This window comes from Aotus nancymaae, unplaced genomic scaffold (assembly GCF_030222135.1).
Source record: "Aotus nancymaae isolate 86718 unplaced genomic scaffold, 86718_ANA_hifiasm-v0.15.2.pri h1tg000155l, whole genome shotgun sequence".
NCBI classification, from domain to species: Eukaryota; Metazoa; Chordata; class Mammalia; order Primates; family Aotidae; genus Aotus; species Aotus nancymaae.
In genome coordinates, this window is record NW_026988570.1 from 5,555,301 (window position 1) to 5,576,414 (window position 21,114).

At 40.3% G+C, this 21,114-nt stretch overlaps 1 protein-coding gene across 4 annotated transcripts in view; it reads left to right on the top strand.

The window, feature by feature from the left end:
• Window positions 1-15,999: 15,999 nt before the first annotated feature.
• The window catches only part of GCC2 (GRIP and coiled-coil domain containing 2), a 66,109-nt gene continuing 60,994 nt past the window's right edge, over window positions 16,000-21,114 (top strand). For 2 of the 4 annotated variants that reach the window (XM_012474288.3, XM_064371652.1), the window contains exons 1-4: window positions 16,000-16,074; window positions 16,444-16,500; window positions 17,871-17,955; window positions 19,612-19,679. In XM_012474288.3, coding sequence (XP_012329711.2) covers window positions 16,069-16,074; window positions 16,444-16,500; window positions 17,871-17,955; window positions 19,612-19,679 — 216 coding nt within the window. In that variant the 5' untranslated portion in view covers window positions 16,000-16,068. Of the gene's footprint in view, window positions 16,075-16,443; window positions 16,501-17,826; window positions 17,956-19,611; window positions 19,680-21,114 lie in introns of all 4 variants that reach the window. The other 2 variants (XM_012474289.2, XM_012474291.2) reach the window with 2 other exon arrangements.

Sequence of the window (21,114 nt, forward strand, 5' to 3'; positions counted from 1 at the left end):
GGATGGCAATCCCTAAAACTGTAAGAATGGACACTTTATCAGCTCACGAGGCAAGCTGAATCTTTACATGCCCGTAAGTCTCATTCATAAACACTGGAAAGTGGTGATGAGGAGGAACAAGGCAATCTCCTTGCCTGGATCTTCCATCAAGGACATCTGCTATGTGTACTGCTTCCAAGTTTGGATGCCATTCCACTTAGAATTCCTCTGAGTATTCCATGCTTTGCTGCCCCCAAGGCCCATGCTGTCATGTCTTCAGGTGGATATGTAAGAACATGCGAGTGAGGCAAAGCACTATACAAATTAAAGGCACTGTGACCAGATCTCAGCCACATTACTACTTGACCTGAATATCATTCATTGCTCTCTCAATTCCCCACACATTCTCACCAATCATAAGAGGTGACTAAAGAAATAATGAGATATGTCTAGGAATTAGAAAGTCCCCAGAAACACCCAATTAATTTTGACCTCGCCCTGTTGCTATGAAATCAGCAAGAGAAGACATCCAGACAAGTAAACACTGCAACACAGCAATTCAGCACCAGGGCCCATATGCTAAGCCTCAGGGCAAGAAGAAAAGGAGAGAGGAGACAAGAGACAGAAAAGACTAAAGTCCTTGCTTTGGTATTTAAGTATTGAAACATTTCAAACTAATTATGTTAAACACTTCTTGATAACATTGTTATGAAAAGTTATTTACTTATAACTAGTGGGAAAAAACAAAAATGGTAAAAAAAATTTTCTTTGATTCTGCCACTTAGTTCTGACCAAAAATTAGAGCCACCATGTTTTCAGCACACGATTAATATCTTCACACCAGGCAGGTGTGGTGGCTCATGCCTGTAATCTCAACACTTTGGGAGGCCAGGGCTGGCATGGTGAAACCTTGTCTCTACTAAAATACAAAAAATTAGCTGGGTGTGGTGGTGCACACCTGTAGTCCCAGCTACTCTGGTGGCCGAGACCACCACATAAACAGAACCAAAGACAAAAACCACATGATTATCTCAATAGATACAGAGAAGCCCTTCAACAAAATTCAACAGCCCTTTATTCTAAAAACTCTCAATAAACTAGGTATCGATGGAATGTATCTCAAAACAATAAAAGCTATTTACAACAAACCCACAGCCAATATCATACTGAATGAGAAAAAAATGGAAGCATTCCCTTTGAAATCTGGCCCAAGACAAGGATGTCCTCTCTCACCACTCCTATTCAACATAGTATTAGAAGTTCTAGCCAGAGCAATCAGGCAAGAAAAATAAGGGTATTCAGTTAGGAAAGGAGAAAGTCAACTTGTCTCTATTTGCAGACAACCTGATTGTATATTTAGAAGACCCCATCATCTCAGCCCAAAATCTCTTTAAACTGATAAGCAACTTCAGCAAATCTCAGGATACAAAATCAATGTGTAGAAATCACAAGCATTCCTATACATCAATAACAGACTTAAAGAGAGCCAAATATGAACAAACATTCACAATTGCCACAAAGAGAATAAAATACCTAGGAATACAACTAACAAAGGATGTAAAAGACCTCTTTCAAGGAGAACTACAAACGACTGCTCAAGGAAATAAGAGAGGATACAAGCAGATGGAAAAACATTCCATGTTTCTGGTTAGGAAGAATCAATATCGTGAAAATTGCCATATTGCCCAAAGTAATTTATAGATTCAATGCTATCCCATCAAGCTACCTATGACCCTCCTCACAGAACTGGAAAAAAACACCTTAAACTTCATATGGACCCAAAAGAGAGCCTGCATAGCCAAGAAAATCCTAAGCAAAAAGAACGAAGATGGAGGTATCACGCTACCTGACTTCAAACTATACTACAAGGTTACAATACTCAAAACAACATGATAATGGCACCAAAGCAGAGATATAGACCACTGGAAAAAAACAGAGGCCTTGGAGGCAACGCCACACATCTACAACCATCTGATCTTTGACAAACCTGACAAAAACAAGCAATGGGAAAAGGATTCCATGTTTAATAAATAGTGTTGGGAAAACTGCCTAGCAGTGTGCAGAAAGCAGAAACTGGACCCCTTCCTGACACCTTACACTAAAATTAACTCCAAATGGATTAAAGACTTAAACGTAAGACCTAACACCATAAAAACCCTAGATGAAAACCTAGGCAAAACCATTCAGAACATAGGCATAGGCAAGGACTTCATGACTAAAACACCAAAAGCACTGGCAACAAAAGTCAAAATAGGCAAATGGGATCTAATCAAACTCCAGAGCTTCTGTACAGCCAAAGAAATAATCAGTAAAGTGAACTGGTAACCAACAGAATGGGAAAAAAATTTTGCAATCTACCCAGCTGACAAAGGGCTAATATCCAGAATCTGCAAAGAACTAAAACAGATTTACAAGAAAAAAAAACAAACAAACCCATTCAAAAGAGGGCAAAGGACATGAACAGACACTTTTCAAAAGAAGACATATATGAGGCCAACAAACATATGAAAAAATGCTCATCATCACTGGTCATTAGAGAAATGCAAATCAAAATCACATTGAGATACCATCTCATGCCAGATAGAATGGTGATCATTAAAAAATCGGGAGACAACAGATGCTGGAGATGATGTGGAGAAATAGGAACACTTTTACACTGTTGGTGGGAGTGTAAATTAGTTCAACCATTGTAGAAGACAATGTGGCAATTCCTCAAGGACCTAGAAATAGAAATTCCATTTGATCCAGCAATCCCATTACTGGGTATATATCCAAAGGATTATAAATCATTCTATTATAAAGACACATGCACACATATGTTCACTGCGGCACTGTTTACAACAGCAAAGATTTGGAACCAACCCAAATGCCTATTGATGATAGACTGGACAAGGAAAATGTGGCACATATACACCATGGAATACATGCAGCCATAAAAAACGATGAATTCATGTCCTTTGTAGGGACATGGATAAATCTAAAAACCATCATTCCAGCAAACTGACACAAGAACAGAAAATCAAACACTGCATGTTCTCATTCATAGGTGGGTGTTGAACAATGAGAACACATGGACACAGGGAAGGGAGCATCACACACTGGGGTCTGTTGTGGGGGGAATAGGGGAGGGACAGCGGGGGGTAGGGAGGTTGGGGAGGGATAACATGGGGAGAAATGCCAGATATAGGTGATGGGGGGATGGAGGCAGCAAACCACAATGCCATGTATGTACCTATGCAACAATCATGTATGTTCTGCACATGTACCCCAGAACCTAAAGTGCAATAAAATATATACATATTATATATATATATTTATATATATAAAGAAAAGAAGGAAAGAAAACTACATTATGACTTATACAGACCATCTATGACATGTCTGGACTTCTGCTTTGTCCTGACTTTTCTTTTTTTAAATAACCAGTTGTTTTATTTTAGGACAAAAATTCATCATACAATATCCTTTCTCAGACAAAATTATTCTCTTTTCTTTATAACTTTTCTTTCCAAACATACATCTTCATATCCATAACTTTCTTCATATCTCTCTCCCCTACTTACTGGTTCTTTACTATCTTGTTTTATAAATAACCTTTTGCAAGTCCATAATTTGAATTAATCATTAGATAACTTCTGAATTAGACAGTATTATTCTTTTTCTAACAACACATCTTTATGGCACTTTTTATACGAAGGATTATATGTTATCTGCAATTTGTATCCTTAGTAACCTTAAATTTTAGTAAAACCCTAGGAAGCAAGAAATCCTGAAATATCAGATATTAACATTTCATAGAGGAGAACAATTCCACAATTTTTAGAAATTTATTTCCCCATATCATAACCCTTTCTTAATTGGAAATGACCAAGATAACCAATAAGCATTCAATAAGCATCAAAAATAATTTAAAGAGTTTAGATTACACAAAAAGTTCACCTAAAACATGTTACCCACTGTACTCAATTCTTTCATTTTAAGTTTATCTAGATGACTTCTGAAAACTAAAATATTATATACCATCATTTAAAGTTTTTCCTTAACCTTTTTTTAATAATGAACATTGGGTGCTCACCTAAGTAAGAGTCTCAAAGTTAAATTCATAGGTATTTTTGTCAATAACTCAGAAGATTCAGCTAACAACATTAAAGTAGTCTCATTTGTCAAAGAAGGCACACCAACCAAGATGATTTTGCTTTGCCCAGGTTTATGGTTTTACAACCTTCTGTGCAAAACTGGTATCTCAAAATATCTAGCAGACACAAATATAAAACTCAGAAAAAAGTATATGCTGACAATTCTGAAGACATTTCTATTTTTATTTTACCAATAATTTTAAAGCCAGTTAATTTAATAAAGATTTCTTTAGGTCATGTGAACTTGAAAAATACTTTGGCCTTATTTACTTAATTTATGAGTACTCCTTTATTTATAAGCCAATTTGATAGACACAACCTATAACTTAATAAATGTACATTCAGGCCAGGCACGGTGGCTCATCCCTGTAATACCAGCACTTTGGGAGGCCAAGATAAGTGGATGATGTGAAATCAGGTGTTCAAAGCCAGCCTGGCTAACATGGTGAAACCCCATCTCTACCAAAATACAAAATTTAGTTGTGTGTGGCAGTGGGCACCTATAATTCCAGCTACTCCAGAGGCTGTGGCAGAAGAACCATTTGAACCCAGGAGGCGGAGGGTGCAGTGAGCCAAGATTGCGCCACTGCACTCCAGTCTGGGTGACAGAGAGATGTCACCACAAATAAATAAATATTCACATAAACACATCTAGACATGTATACACACATAAATAAATATCCAATGGCTTTTATTTTGGAACTCTAGCCATGAGATAGCAATACAAACTTATCAGTCTACAAACATATTTGCATGGCTGAACTTTGTTAGCCCCAGTAGGTGATCCAAAGAAGGCTGTAAACCAAAATTTTGGGTAGTCTCCATGGCAATTGGATTTTTGAAGGCCATACCTCCCAGACTCCAAAGAACACCAGGGCCAAACGGCACTACAGAAGAACATCACCTGGAACCTACCAATTAGTCCCAACTCTGCTTAGAACAGCAAAATGAAAGCCTGAATACATGGTCCACTTTGGATCAACTCCAGATTCCAAAGAATATTGGGGCCAAACAATATTACAAAAGAATATCAGTTTACTGAATTCTAATTTCCCACGATGATATCAAACACACATAATAACCAAAACACAATCCAACTGCAACAGTATCAAACAAGTCCCAAAAGTGTCCAAACTGAAATAGGCAGGGTGTTTCCTCTCTCCATGGGCTGGGCTTGGTCAACCTGCAATAAAAATTCCTTCAAATTTTCCCAAATTAAGAGGAACTGATTCCATTGTCTGGCACCCATAAAAGACACCCATTTGCCCAGACACAGAACACACACTTACAGACAAGCCCCCAAAAGTGTCCAAACTGAAACAGGGTGCTTCCCTCTCTTAAGTCAGTTGGCCTTTTTCAACCTACAAATGGAAATTCAGTTTAAAATTTCCCAAATTGAGCAGAGCAGATCCTGCTGTCTGGACCCACAAAGGACACTCATCTATCTGGATGTAGATGTGAAATTTCAAAGGCAGTTGGGGCCAACAGCAGCAGGGCCAGACAGAGATGGAAACTCACCACCAGTCAAAATTGGGTGGGCAGCCACTTAAGAGGTCTTCTGAGACTCTTGGCCCTAGCAGCCAAGCCAAGAGCAACATGTTTCCAATTAGGGAACCAAAATCTGCTACAGAAACACCAGGGCTTCCGTCTAGGTCCTGCCTCACCACACAGAAAGCCATTCACTAAGATGATGAGTATTGTCAAGGAAGAAGACTTTAATTGGCTGCTGCAGCTAAGGAGATGGGAGCTCAGTCTCAAATCCATTTCTCTGACTAACTAAAATTAGGAGTGTATAAAACAGGGAAGAAATGTAACAATATATAAGAAAATAGGAACTAGGGAGGGTTCCACCATCTCATTGTCAGGATGTGGTGATATGGTAAGTTTCAGCTCTTTGATACTTTTTTGAGAGGCCTAAAGGTCATTTCCTTAGGAAGGAACACAGATAAAACAAATGTAAGTTTCAAGCTTTAAGAACAGAAGCTCTGTTTCTCTATTTATTTAAAAAAAAAAAACTATGGGACTATTGGGTCAGTTTCATTATCGTCACTACTGTTTGGCTTCATCATCTGTTTCCTCCCCTGTTTCCTTAGAGACATGATTTTCCTCAATCGCATAGGCTGAAAGTCAGTTATATGTGCCTTTTTAAGATGATAACTGCTATGGGCTGAATTGTGCTCCATCCTCCAAATTGATATTTTAAAGTCCTAACTCCCAGTCCCACAAAATGTGACCTTTTGGAGATAGGGTATTTACAAAGGTAATCAACTTAAATTGAGGTCATTAGGGTATACTCTGATCCAAAGTAACTGCTGTCCTTACTAAAAGGAGAAATTTGGCCACAGAAACATGCATAGAAGGAAAATGATGGGAAGAGAAACAAAGGGAAGACAGCCATCTATAAGCCAAGGAGTGAGGCCAGAAACATATCCTTTCCTCACAGCCTCTGAGGAACCAACACTGCCAACACCTTTAAACTTCCAACCTCCAGGACTGTGAGACAATACATTTCTGTTGTGTCAGCCAGACAGTTTGTGATATTCTCTTACAGAAGCCCTGGAAAATGAATAAAGTAATTATATAATCTAATGAACTAAATGCACAGAAACTTATCCTGACTTAAAGCAGAAGCCAAATTCACCACTGACAGAGGCAGGACACAGCCAAATGCCTAGGTAGATAGGGAAGGGTCCCAGGAGAATCTCTGAGGGTTTAAAACAGATGTTTTGTGCAAATAAGGGAAATTACATAGGGGGCTTGCCTGGATATGCCCACAGTGGATTGGAGGCCCACATGCATTGGGGAAATGGGGTGGAGCAACCAGGAATTTGCGCCTTATGCAGGGGAGGAGCCTGTCCTCAACTCGTGTGTGGTGGCCCTGGTATTCAATTTGGGCGGGAAAAACCTGCTTTCAGGACACCCTCTCTTTGCTGAGACCTTTCTTTACACTTAATAAATTCTGCTCTCCTCATCCTTCAATGTGCCCACATGCCTAATTCTTCCTGGTAGTGAGAAAAGAACCCAGATTAGCTGAGCTAAGAAGCAAAAAATCCTGCATCACCAGTATGCACATCTAAGAATCATAAATATTTGTTTTCAATATTGTTATAAAAATTTACTTTATAAATGAAAAAAAATGCTGGCTAGCTACAGCATGTGCATGTGACTCTATAGTATAACATTACATAGATAATATTTTTGTGTCATGGAGGAGAAAGCATTGCACTGAGGGTCAAGAATTCTCAGTTCTAGTACTGGCATTACCCCAATCATATTATGGACCTTAAACTCTGGCTCAGTTTTTTATTCTGTATAATAAGAGGCAACAGGTTAGGTCACGACTATATTCACTTGTATGTAGTAAGTATATTAAAAGTAAACTAAAACATATAATGTATCTTTTAGCTACATCAATACCATGTAAATTGGCCAGGTATGGTAGCTAATGCCTGTAATCCTAGCACTTTGGGAGGTCAAGGTGATGGAACACCTGAGGTCAGGATTTCAAGACCAGCCTAGCCAACATGGTGAAACCCCGCCTCTACTAAAAATACAAAAATTAGCTGGGCGTGGTTGCACGTGCCTGTAATCCCAGCTACTCAGGAGGCTGAGGCAGGAGAATCACTTGAACCCAGGAGGCAGAGGTTGCAGTGAGCGAAGATCCCACCACTGCACTCCAGTCTCGATGACAGAGTGAGACTCCATCTTAAAAAAAAAAATTAAATTAAATTAAATAAATACAATGTAAATGTAATTTTCCCATATTTACCTTAAGAGTTATAATTGAAGCACTGAAGAGCCAATGATTGATTTTTCTAAAGTAAAACTTGCAAGCGTGGTAATGAAAAAGGATCAGGTGTCTCTCTGGACCCTCCCTAAGCAAAAGATGCCTTTTAATGAGGCTTCAGGAGATAATGGAATGTTGGCACCATGCCAAACTAGTAAAGAAGCTATTTTTACTGAGACAAGGTCCTGAAATATGCTGAAATATGTCAGTAGTGCTGGTTAACATACAGCAGTCTCCATTTGGTATACAACGTGTCTAGCACAGCACATATTATTCACATTGTTATTAACATTGTTCCTATTTTCTATTTCCATAAATGGTTCAAGATAATTTTTATTTTCCTTTTGGGATTTTCCAGATGTTCTATAATAAGCCTGTGTTACTTTTACAATTGGAAGAAAACATATGCATTTAAAAGGTCATAGTTCTGCTCATTAAGGTAATATATATCTTTAAAATGTGACCTTATCTGTAGTCCAGAGAATGTGAAATATAAAGAAGACATTTTTTCTAAAATCTCAATAAGGTCTTTGCTATAGGTTTCTGAATATCAGAAGATCTCAGAGTATTCACAATCGATATTTATTCTTTACTTAAAAGTAGGAAAGATGATAACTATATTTAGAAGATTTCAGCACTTACTATAACAGCGAAGGAAAAAATAAATGATTTTCCTCCTTAAGAGGAACAACAGGCCAGGCATGGTGGCTTACACCTATAATCCCAGCACTTTGGGAGGCCTAGGAGGGCAGATCATGAGGTCAGGAGATTGAGACCAACCTGGCCATCATGGTGAACCCCATCTCTACTAAAAATACAAAAATTACGTGGGCATGGTGGCCCATGCCTGTAATCTCAGCTATTCTGGAGGCTGAGGCAAGAGAGTAGCATGAACCAGGGAGCCAGAGGTTGCAGTGAGCTGAGACTGCATCACTGCACTCCAGCCTGGTGACAGAGGGTGACTCAATCAGACTCTATGACTGATAATGCAAGAAGGCCCACAATACCTTACTTGTCAAATGAAAAGGGTATATTCAAGAATGCAGCTGACCTGGTCCTCTAGGCACATGGGCTCTATGAAAAAATGGCAGCCAGGCACAGTAGCTCATCCCCGTAATCTCAGCACTTTGGGAGGCCTAAGTGGGTGGATCATCTGAGGTCATGAGTTTGAGATCAGCCTGGCCAACATAGTGAAACCTGTCTCTACTAAAAATACAAAAAATTAGCCGGGAGTTGTGGCAGGCACCTGTAATCCCAGCTACCTGGGAGGCTGAAGCAGGAGAATTGCTTGAACCCAGGAGGTGGAGGTTGCAGTGAGCCAAGATCCCACCATTGGACTCCAGCCTGGGTGACAGAGAAGACTCTGTCTCCAAAAAAAAAAAAGGCACCTCTCTGAGAAAATTTTACCCTGACTCATCCATGTGAGCCATTTTACTAGCATGATGAGGCCCTCAATTCACAAAGATTCTCCTAAATCTTCAGCCTAGTGTGGCTAGGCTGAATCTTAATGGTTTCCACTGGACTGCAGTAGCTTTCCAACCTCACTGTCAGCTTTGCAGAACCAAAAAGATGTAGTACCTCCATGCAAAGAACAGAACTCAAGGACCAACTCAGAGGTTTGGCCAATACCTCCCTTGATGAATTTTGCTATATGTTTACAGATTCTTAGAGTGTTGCCAATGGCATAGCCATTGGTCTGCCACTTTGAAAACTACAGACTGTCAGATTAAAGACACATTTCATAGGGCTATGAACAGTAAAAATAAATTACAGCTGCTGATTAAACTTTTGGAGATTCTTATGTAAACGTCCACAGGAAGGGACTATTCCCTTTTGAGACCAACCAGAATCAAGCTGCTATCTGAGTTTGCAGTGTCCTGATTGCTACTCTATCACTACCTGGATCCATCATCACACCAGACATGAACACATATCCACCATGCCAGATAAGGCAAAAAGAGAAGGACTCTGTTCTGCAGAGGCTGTCACTTGTGGCTCCTGACCAAAGTTGGTCTGATTCTCTCCTGGCAGACTGACTACAGTACACCTTTGAGCCCTCCCAGGCTAGTGGTGGTGCCTCATCTCTGTTGACACTTTTTCAGGCTACAGTGCTGTCACTTTAGTCCATCAGCCAACCACAGTTACACTTGCATGGCCCCAGAAACTAATATGTATTTGGTTTTCTGGACAATTAGCAACCTTACCATGGTACAAAAATTTTATTGCAACAGTTATTCAACAATGGGTTGATAGCCAAGGTATTCAATGCTGTTTCTCATCCAAAGGCATCTGATATTGTTAAGCATTCAAAAAGCCTCCATTAAAACAAAATCAGAAAGTTTTTTTTTTTTTTTTGAGATGAGGTCTTGCCACGTTGTCCAGGCTTGTCTCAAACTCCTGGGCTTAGGCAATCCACCCGCCTCAGCTTCTCAAAGTGCTGGGATTACAGACATGAGCCACTGCACCCAGCCCAGAAAGGTTTTTGATTGTCTTTGTCATCTTGTGGTTTTTTTGTGCCCCTTGCTCAAGCAGTTGGTCACTAAATGCAGCCATCCCCAGAAAAAGATCATCTTTTGGTATTATCCTGGGTAATAATCAGGATGAACAGTTTGGCAGTTTCTTAAAAAGTTAAATATGGCTGGGTACAGTGGCTTAAGACTGTAATCTCAGCACTTTGAAGGCCAAGGTAGTAGGATTGCTTGAGGGCCAGAAGTTCAAACCAGCCTAAGCAACACAGTAAGACCTCATATATACAAAAATAAAAAATTAGCCAGGCATGGTGGCATGTGCCTGTAGCCCCAGCTACTCAGGAGGCTGAGATGGGAGGACCTCTGGAGCCTAGGAGTTCAAGGCAGCAGTGAGCCATGATCACACCACTGCACTCCAGCCTGGGTGAAAGAGTGAGGACTTGTCTCAAAAAAACAACGAAAAAAAAAAGAAAAAAAAGGTTAAACATACTCTTACTGTAGAGTCCAGAAAATCCTACTCCTAGATATTTACCCCAGAGAAACAAAAACTTACATTTCTGCAAAAACCTGTACATTAATGTTTATAGTGGCTGTATTCATAATCACCTAAAACTGAAAACAAATCAAAATGTTGGTGAATGGATACACAAATTGTCATTCATTCATACCATGAATGTTACTTGGCAATAAAAGGGAACAAATTATCAATAAATGCAACAATTTGGATGAATTTCAAAGGCATCATGCTGAGTGGAAGAAGCTGGTCTCAAAAGGTTCATACTGTTTATTTCCATTTACATTATATTTGTGAAAGGACAAAAGTATAGTGATAAAAAAACAGTTCACGGTTGCCAGGAATTGGGGATGGAAGGAGAATGTGGCTATAACAGACTAGTAAGAGGGAGTCAGGGAGATAATAGAGCTTTTCTGAAACTTGATTGTGCTGATGGTTACATGTCTATAAGTGTATTAAAATTCAAAGAACTGTATGCCAAAAGGAAAATCCATTCTACTCCATGTTAAAAATAAAAGATGGGGAAAACTAGTTTTGAAAATGTTAATTTTACAAAAGACCAAGAAAAACTGTGTAAGTGCTCCAGAATAAAGCAGCCTGAAGCGACAAGACAAATGTTAATACCTGATCCCAGACTGGATTCCACACCAGAAAGGAAAAAAATGCTGTAACATCATTTGTATCACCAGATAGAACAATTACCCTGAAGTTTCAGTTTTAAGCTTACTCAAAACCTGGGGAAAAATTAACTAGTGATCTTAAATTTTGTTCCTTGATCCTTTAATACATTAATTGATTCAATTAAATATTCATGGAATGCCTGCTATATAAAAAGCAATATATCATACTTGATGTAGAAATCCCTCTTTTCCTCTTACGATGCTCAAAGTCTTGAGTTTTAACAACACTATCCGTGAAATCATTTATCCACTCTTCTTAATTAACTTTTAAGTTCAGGAGCATATGCAGGTTACATAGGTAAGCATGTTTCATGGCAGCTGTACCGATTACTTCATCACTTAGGTATTAAGCCTAGTATTCATTAGTTATTTTTCCTGATCCTCTCCCTCCTCCCACCCTCGAACCTTTCCATTAGGCCCCACTGTGTGTTGTTCCCCTCTACGTGTGAATTTGTTGTCATAATTTAGCTCCCGCTTATAACTGAGAACATGTGGTATTGGTTTTCTGTTCTTGCATTAGTTTGCTGAGGATAATGGCCTCCAGCTTCATTCATGTCCCCACAAAGAACATGATCTTGTTTCTTTTAATAGCTGCATAGTATTCGATGGTGTGTATGTACGCCATTTTCTTTATCCAGTCTATCATTGATGGGCATTTAGGTTGATTCCATGTCTTTGCAATTCTGAATAGTGCTGCAATGAACATACATGTGCATGTGTCTTTATGATAGGACAATTCATTTTCCTTTGGGTATGTACCCAGTAATGGGATTGCTGGTCAAATGGTATTTCTGTTTTTATATCTTTGAAGAATCACCACACTGTCTTCCATAATGGTTGAACTAATTTACACTCCCACCGATAGCATATAAGCATTCCTTTTTCTCCACAACCTTGCCGGCATCTGTTATTTTTTTACTTCTTAATAATGGCCATTCTAACTGGATGGTATCTCATTGTGATTTTGATTTGCATTTCTCTAATGATCAATGATGTTGAGCTTTTTTTCATGTTTGTTGGACATATGTCTGTCTTCTTTTGAGAAGTGTCTATTCATGTCTCTTGCTCACTTTTGAATAGGTTGTTTTTATCTTGTAAATTTGTTTAAGTTTCTTATAGATGTTGGATATTAGACCTTTGTCAGATGCATAGTTAAAAATTTTCTCCCATTCTGTAGGTTGTCTGTTCACTCTGTTGACAGTTTCTTCTGCTGTGTAGAAGCTCTTAGTTTAATTGGATCCCATTTGTCAATGTTTGCTTTTCTTGCAATTGTTTTTGGCGTCTTTGTCATCAAATGTTTGCTCATTCCTATATCCTGAATAGTACTGCCTAGGTTGTCTTCCAGGATTTCTATAGTTTTGGGTTTTACATTTAAGTCTTTAATTCATCTTGAGTTAGTTTTTTTACACAGTATAAGAAAGGGGTCCAGTTCAATCTTCTGCCTATGGCTAGCCAGTTATCCCACCACCATTTATTGACTAGGGAATCCTTTCCCCATTGCTTGTTTTTGTCAGGTATGTTGAATATCAGATAGTTGTAGGTATATGGTCTTATTTCTGGGTTCTCTATTCTGTTCCATTGGTCAGTGTGTCTGTTCTTGTACCCGGTGCCATGCTGTATTGGTTACTGTAGCCCTGCAGTACAGTTTGAAGTCAGGTAGCACGATGCCTCCAGCTTTGTTCTTTTTGCTTAGGATTGCATTGGCTATTTGGGCTCTTTTTTAATTCCATATGAATTTTAAAATATCTTTCTCTAATTATGTGAAGAACATAAATGGTAGTTTGATAGAAATAGTATTGAATCTATAAACTGCTTTGGGCAGTATGCTCATTTCAATGGTATTAATTCTTCCTATTCATGAGCATGGAATATTTTTTCATTTGTTTGTGTAGTCTCTGATTTCTTTGAGCAGTGGTAGTTCTCCTTGTAGAGCTCTTTCCCTTCCCTTGTTAGCTGTATTCCTAGGTAATTTATTCTTTTTGAGGCAATTGTCAATGAGTTTGTGATTTGGCACTCAGCTTTGACTGTTGTCAATGTATAGGAATGCTAGTAATTTTTGCATATTGATTTTGTATCATGAGACTGCTCAAGTTGCTTATCAGCTTAAGAAGCTTTTGGGCTGAGACAATGGGGTTTTCTAGATATAGAATCATGGCATCTGCAAACAAGGAGTTTCCTCTCTTCCTATTTGAATGCCCTTTATTTATTTCTCTTGCCTGATTGCTGTGGCCAGAACCTCCAATACCATGTTGAATGGGAGTGCTGAGAGAGGGCATCCTTTTCTTGTCTTGTGCCAGTTTTCTTTTTTTTTTGAGATGGACTCTCACTCTGTCACCCAGGCTGGGGTGCAATCTCAGCTCACTGCAACCTCTACCTCCTGGGTTCAAGTGAATTCTCCTGCCTCAGCCTCCCAATTAGCTGGGACTACAGGCATGCACCACCATGCCTGGCTAATTTTGTACTTTTAGTAGAGACACAGTTTCGCCATGTTGGCCAGGCTGTTTTCGAACTCCTGACCTCAAGTGATCTGCCCACCTTGGCCTCCCTAAGTGCTGGGATTACAGGTGTGAGCCACCGCGCCCAGCCTTGTGACAGATTTCAAGAAGAATGCTTCTTTAATAGCAAGTGCTGCCATAAAATTTTGGTGACTCTGAGATCTTTTCTTCTAAAATGTTGTCTGAGATTTTTTTACTCCAGTATCAAAGTTGCCAATTTTATACCATTGCACAGTGTCCAGATTTATGAACATTTTCACTAGTCATCTCATTACAGAGATATTTTTTTCTTCAAGTTGGAAAACTCTTCCTCCCAAAAGATGTGTACACTGTTACAAGTAACAGCAAACCCCAGTGTTAACTGGATCACTTAAAAGGACTTTACTAACTCACTGATAGTTGATCAGAGCTCCAGCTTCATTCCTCCAGGGATGTCTGGGCTCTGCATTTTTCCTCTTTTTTTTTTGTTTTGTTTTGAGACAGTCTCTCGCCCTGTTGCCCAGGCTGTAGTGCAGTGGCGCCATCTCGGCTCACTGCCTCCACCTCCTGGGTTCAAGCAATTCTCCTGCCTCAGCCTCTGGAGTAGCTGAGACTACAGGCGTTCACCACCACGCTCAGCTAATTTTTTTGTATTTTTAGTCGAGACGGGGTTTCACCATGTTGACCAGGATGGTCTCGATCTCTTGACCTTGTGATCCACCCGCCTCGGCCTCCCAAAGTGCTGGGATTACAGGCTTGAGCCACCGCGCCCGGCCGGCCCTTTTTCTTAACAATTTTGTCCTCAGGCTGCTTTCTACCATAGCGGCAGATGTCTACCAACAGCAATCAGGGCTCTATGTTTCTTCAATCACATTCACAGAGACAGAATTATCACTAAACCAAAATACTAAACAGAAGTTTCAAAACTTCTGACTGTACATTTTAGGTCACACACCACCCCTGAACCAAAGACAGTCAAACACCATGGGCGATACACTGTCAAAGACAAAGAGTAGATGTTAGGGAAATGTGAGCAATAGCTGTTCTTTCTCGTTTGGTTATATAACACTTCTTTTACCTAGTAATAATCAGCTACCATTTATTGGATATGTACTGTATGCTGCCTCTTCATCCTTTTGGCCATTTCAAACTACAAAAAACTGGGTTTTCTTCAGGTGACCTTAGCTATTGGAGTGTATGGAAAACCTTAATGGGAAGGTAAAAGTGCAGCAAACCATTTCAGCAGTTAACAGAAAGGCCCCCAGAGCTCTGTACCGCCAATCAGGACACAGCAGCAGCTCTGGGATTCGACTACAGATTCTTCGGTGTGCCCTCGGGGCCCCCTACTCTAGACTCTCCTGGCATGACTGCCCTGTTCCCTGGCCGACTATCTTGCCTCCACCAGGTCACCATCAGTACCGGGTAGCTGCAGGGAAGAGCTGTCCCCGGACCTCCTCAAGGCCTCCAGAGCCAATAAATGCCTCCTCAGGGAAGCCCCCCAACTCTGACCTGTGAGTCGGGGAGCTCCCGGGCAACATGCTGGCCACAAATGCCTAAGCGGCCCCCCGGGAGCAGCTGTGGGTCCCGCAAGCACTGGCAGGCCAGCAGCTACCCTTGGAGGCGGGACTGAGGGACCTGTCCTCCAATCCAATACTCTCCTCACTCTCACAAGATTTTACAGACGTGGAAACTGAGGTCCGAAGCCCCAAGGGGTAATCGACCTGCGTTCCCATGCTAATAAAAGGTAGTGGCGGGACCCACACCTACTCCCTGACCTGCAGGCCCAGGGCCGAGACACAGGTGGAATGTCGACAAGGACTCCGCCCTCGGTTAGCGCCCAGTGGGGAACCTTCTCCCGGACGCAGAGGCGGAAGCGGAACTGCTGCCGAACCGTAGCTATGGAGACATGGGGGGGCGGGCCGACCGGAGAGCGCGACCTTTGACCTGCAGTCGAGCCTACGTCAGAGTCAGGCGCAAACAAGTGTGGTGGTGGCGGCTGCTGGTTCTGGGGCCGCGGCTGGCAGGCGGAGATGGAGGTAACAGTTCGGGCCCACTGCCTCCCATCAAGCCTTCTGCGCGGCGATTTGGGATGTGGGGGTGGGCCCGGTGGAACGGCGCGGCAGTCTCCCGCTCGGTGCCCGGAAACCCGCGCTGCCGTCGCCTCCCCATCTTCTCTAAACTCCATCCCTGGCGGTTACCTGTCCCCTTAGAGCCAGTTTGTATACGATTTCCCACAGCGACTGCCTCTGTCCCCCCTTATTCTCTGTCTCACAAGGCTTTCCGCCACTTGATTGCACAGCGGGTTTTTCCTAATTCCAGACGGAACGCGTGGAACCCTTACACGCTTTCCGTCTGGAATTAGGGAAAGCGTTCCTCTGACACCTGGGTTTGATTTTGTTTTGCAGGATCCTGTTCAAGATGGGGTGGCTTCACCAGCTACGCCTGGGACCGGAAAATCTAAGGTAAAGAGAATACTTGACTAGCGGGCTCCCTGAAGAGTGTGGAAGGGTGATGAATTGGAAAACTTTGGCGGGCGGGGGGAGGGGGCTTTTTTTTTAAAAAAAATAGCCTTGCTCTGAGGGATCTCAGTTTTAATTTACGCAGTCACCCATCCATTTCCTGTTTCTTTCTTTTTTTCTTCCCCCCCCTTGATATAAAAGGACTTTTTGTTTACTTCCTGCTCCTGGTTAGTACTGCTGAAAGATCCTGCGATTTTTCGGACATTAAACAAAGCTGTCTAATTTAAGAAGGTTTATATAGTGATGATGTAGTAGAAGGAGCAGTGACGTAGAGTAGGAATCAAGGGATTCTGATCTGTAGGCTCCAGTTTCTACATTGTGAAAAAGAGTTGAATTAGTCCTGTTTTATGGCCCTGTACAATGTTTAACATTCAATCATTCTGAACGATAGTGGTTTATTGTCTGCATGCTGAATTTCAGGCACTTGCCTAACCACTCAGTGTGTTTAAGCCTTATGATAACCATGAGATAGGTACTGTTGTTACCCTCATTTTACAAATGAGAAACCTGAGACCACAAGGCTTAAGCAATTTTCTCAAATGGTAAAGCTTAATTTTTAAATTAAAGGCTGAATGTTACTGGATCATCTTGATGCTGTAATTATTCTTAAATTTTCTTGTGACCAAAGACTTTCAGCCTTGAATAGAATGAAATTATTTTACAGCTCCAAGGAATTTTAAGTAGTATTACTTCTAACCCACTAATTTTACAGTTAAATCAAAACCTAGGAGATGTCAACCTGTAACATTAGCTCTAAGAGGATGATATGCCCTGGTTTTTACATTTCATAGTAGTTGCATAACTAATTTTTACATTTTTAGTAGTTGCATGGCAATTATGTACTTGAAATTGCATTTGCTAATTTTAAAAAATTTGGCTGGAAGCGGTGGCTCAAGCCTGTAATCTTGGCACTTTGGAAGGCTGAGATGGGTGAATCACCTGAGGTCAGGAGTTCGAGACCAGCCTGGCCAACATGGTGAGACCCCCATCTCTACTAAAAATACAAAAATTAGCTGGGCCTGGTAGCAAGGCCTGTAATCCCAGCTATTTGGGAGGCTGAGGCAGGAGAATCACTTGCACCTGGGAGGCGGAAGTTGCAGTGAACCAAGATCGTGTCATTGCACTCCAGCCTGGGAAATAGAGTGCATCCGTCTCAAAAAAAAAAAAAAAAAAAATGTGGAACAAAATATGCTGTTGGCATAAAGATTTATTCAGTAGAATGTTTTTGTTTTCTGGCAGACATTATGTTTCTTTTTTGTGGTGTACTAGGAACATGAGTTATAACAAGTTGGTAACACGACCACATCTTTCAGCTGGAAACATTGCCCAAAGAAGATCTCATCAAGTTTGCCAAGAAGCAGATGATGCTAATACAGAAAGCTAAATCAAGGTGTACAGGTATTGGGTTGAAAATACTCATCTTGATCACAGTCTCTTTAATTGTGGTTTAAAATGGTGGTTTTTAAAATAATGTATTGACTTTTTTGTTTGTTTTCCAGTGATTCAAATATATCTTAGTGTAGTAGAATCTGTTATTTTACATTCTAACTATTTACTTCTGAGTTTTAAATTATTCCCACATCTGTAAACCACAGTGACTTTTGTGTTATTAAAATAAAGTCAGGGAGGAGGATTTTAAAAGTTTTTGTAAGTTAAGCGTGTTTTTCCTTCCTGTAGACTTTAGATTCTTCTGAGGAAAACTTTTATTCAAGAGAAGTCAGTTGAAAAAAGAGGCACAAGATTAGAACCCCAAAGAGATAAAAAGCTTCCTCAACTGAAATAATAAAAGATTTCCATTTGCAGACATTGGTTGATTGACTTCCTATTCAGTTTTCTTTTTTTTTTTTTTTTTTTAAAGAGATGGACCCTAGCTCTGTTGCCCAGGCTGGAGTGCAGTGACGCGATCTCAGCTCACTGCAACCCTTGCCTCCTGGGTTGAAACAATTCTCCTGCCTCAGCCTCCCGAGTAACTTGGATTACAGGCACATGCCACCACACCCAGGTTATTTTTTTGTGTTTTAGTATAGATGGGGTTTCACTGTGTTGCCCAGGCTGGTCTCGAACTCCTGAGCCCAGGCAATCCACCTGCCTTGGCCTCCCAAAGTGCTAGGATTACAGGTGGGAGCCACCGGGGCTGGCTCAGTTTTCTTTTTATTCCAGAAGAAAAAGATCTTAGTATCTTTTTTTTAGTATGTATACATGAACTCTTGAATTTCCAATGACTTAACAAATGTTAACTGCTTAGCCTAAAAGCAAAGACTTATTTTCTATTAGAAAAGATAAAATTATGTCTTGGGAGTTTGGATCACCTTGTGATGAAGAGAGAGTAATTTATTTGGAAAGAAGTTCTAGGCCTGACGTCTATACATGTGCTAATAAAACACTTAGATTAACATTTCTTCTTTTTTTTTTGAGACAGAGTCTCACTCTTACCACCAAGGCTAGAGTGCAGTGGCGCAATCTAGGCTCACTGCAACCTCCCCCTCCCGGGTTCAAGCGATTCTCCTGCCTCAGCCTCCCAAGTCTTCCCGAGTAGCTGGGATTACAGGTGCCCACCACCATGCCTGGCTAATTTTTGTATTTTTAGTAGAGACAAAGTTTCACCATGTTGGCCAGGCTGTTCTCAGTAATGTTTATTCTTAATATGGGATTGTTGCTTTAAGGTTATATGTTAAGATGTACTTACATGAAATAATATGATGTCTGGGGTATGCTTGAAAATTATCAGGATGGATAAGAAAAGCAGTGGAGGAGGAAGTGAGTTATAGTTTGAGAGGAAACAAAATTGGCCATGTAATAATGCTAAAGCATAGTGGTGAGTACACAGAGATTAATCATACTATTCTCTGTACTTTTCTATTTGTTCGAAGTTTTCCAGAAAAGAAAAGAAAAGGTAATAATATTATGTGGGTGAAAATACTTTTTCAAAATACCTGCTTAAATTTATTCTAATTTGCAGATGTCTGGGGATTTTATAAGAATGTACTTAATCAGTTTCTAAGTAATTATTTTCTTTATTTCTGAACTGGAGTCCTTTATTTTTTAATTGTTTAGAATTGGAGAAAGAAATTGAAGAACTCAAATCAAAACCTGTTACTCAAGGAACTGATGATATTATTAAGGTAATTATTACTTAGAGAAAATGTCTACAGAGAAAAAATTTCCATGAAGATTGTCAGCCTACTAGAGGCTATCTGGCTTTCTGTCCGTGTTCTTCCACTTCCTCTCTGCCTTGGTTGTTTTTACCTATCTGATTTACTGTAAAAAGAGTGGGTTAATGACCTCTAGGTCTCTTTCTGTTCTGAAATTATTATTCTTTCTTCCCACATATTTTCTAATTATGGTTGTTAATTCATTCTCTGTCTGTTCTTCCCCATCCCCCCTGAGAAAACCTGGCCATGCTCAGAATTTCAGTGATTTTATGTGTACTGTATATAATCTATAGTTAGATCCACATCCCTGGACATGACTACAACTACTGACCCAGATCTCACAGTTGTGTTTCTAGCTGCCTAGAAAATAAATTCCTCACACATTTCACGTATCTCATGATACTCAACGTAACCAAATTGCTTAGTTAGACCAGTGGCACCATGGTGTTTCATAACTTTTGACTTTAGAGACACTTTTTTTCTGTTTTCTTTCTCCTCTATATGTATCAGTCACCAGAGACCTGTTATTGCTTTAAAATATTGTTCCAGTTTTTCTCTTTTCTCTCTGTTTGGCTTTATGTTAAACACATCAAACACTTAACCTATTTTAATAAAAGCCTAACTGGGCTCTCTTTCTCTTTTAGTCTTACATAATCTTGCCAGATAACAAAATACTACTTTTATTCCCTGTTTAAAAACCTGAGTTGCAGGCCAGGCGCAGTGGCTCACACCTGTAATCCCAGCACTTTGGGAGGCCAAGATGGGAGGATCACTTGAGGTCAGGAGTTTGAGATCAGCCTGGCCAACATGGTGAAACCCTGTCTCTACTAAAAATACAAAGTTTAGCTGGGTATGATGGCCCACACCCGAAATCCCAGCTACTCAGGAGGCTGAGGAACGACGATTGCTTGAACCCAGAGGCAGAGGTTACAGTGAGTTGAGATTCCCCCTTGCACTCACACTCCAGCCTAGGCAACAGCATAAGACACCTAGGCAACAGCGTAAGACTCTGTCTCAAAAAAAAAAAAAAAAAAACCTTAATTGCTTATTCTTATTTCCATTCCCTTAATGGTAACAAATGCTTTTTCATTCCCCCTCTTAGGCCAAGCCTCCGCAAAGTTTCTTTTGCATCTCAGAGCTCTGCGATATTGTTTTCACTGCTTTGGCCTTATATCCTTTGGTTATATATTATCTTATTTTCTCATCAGTGACTCCTGACTTGTGATCAGTGGACTACGGAGGGACTACCAGAGAGTTATTACAAGAGGTCTTTAAATCCATATGCATGTCACACAGTATTATTTTATTATTTATTTAGCTACAACAATATATGAAGCTAGAATTTTGTGCACAAATGCCATTTCAGTTTATAGTGTACTGTTTCAATTAAGTATTATTGAATTCA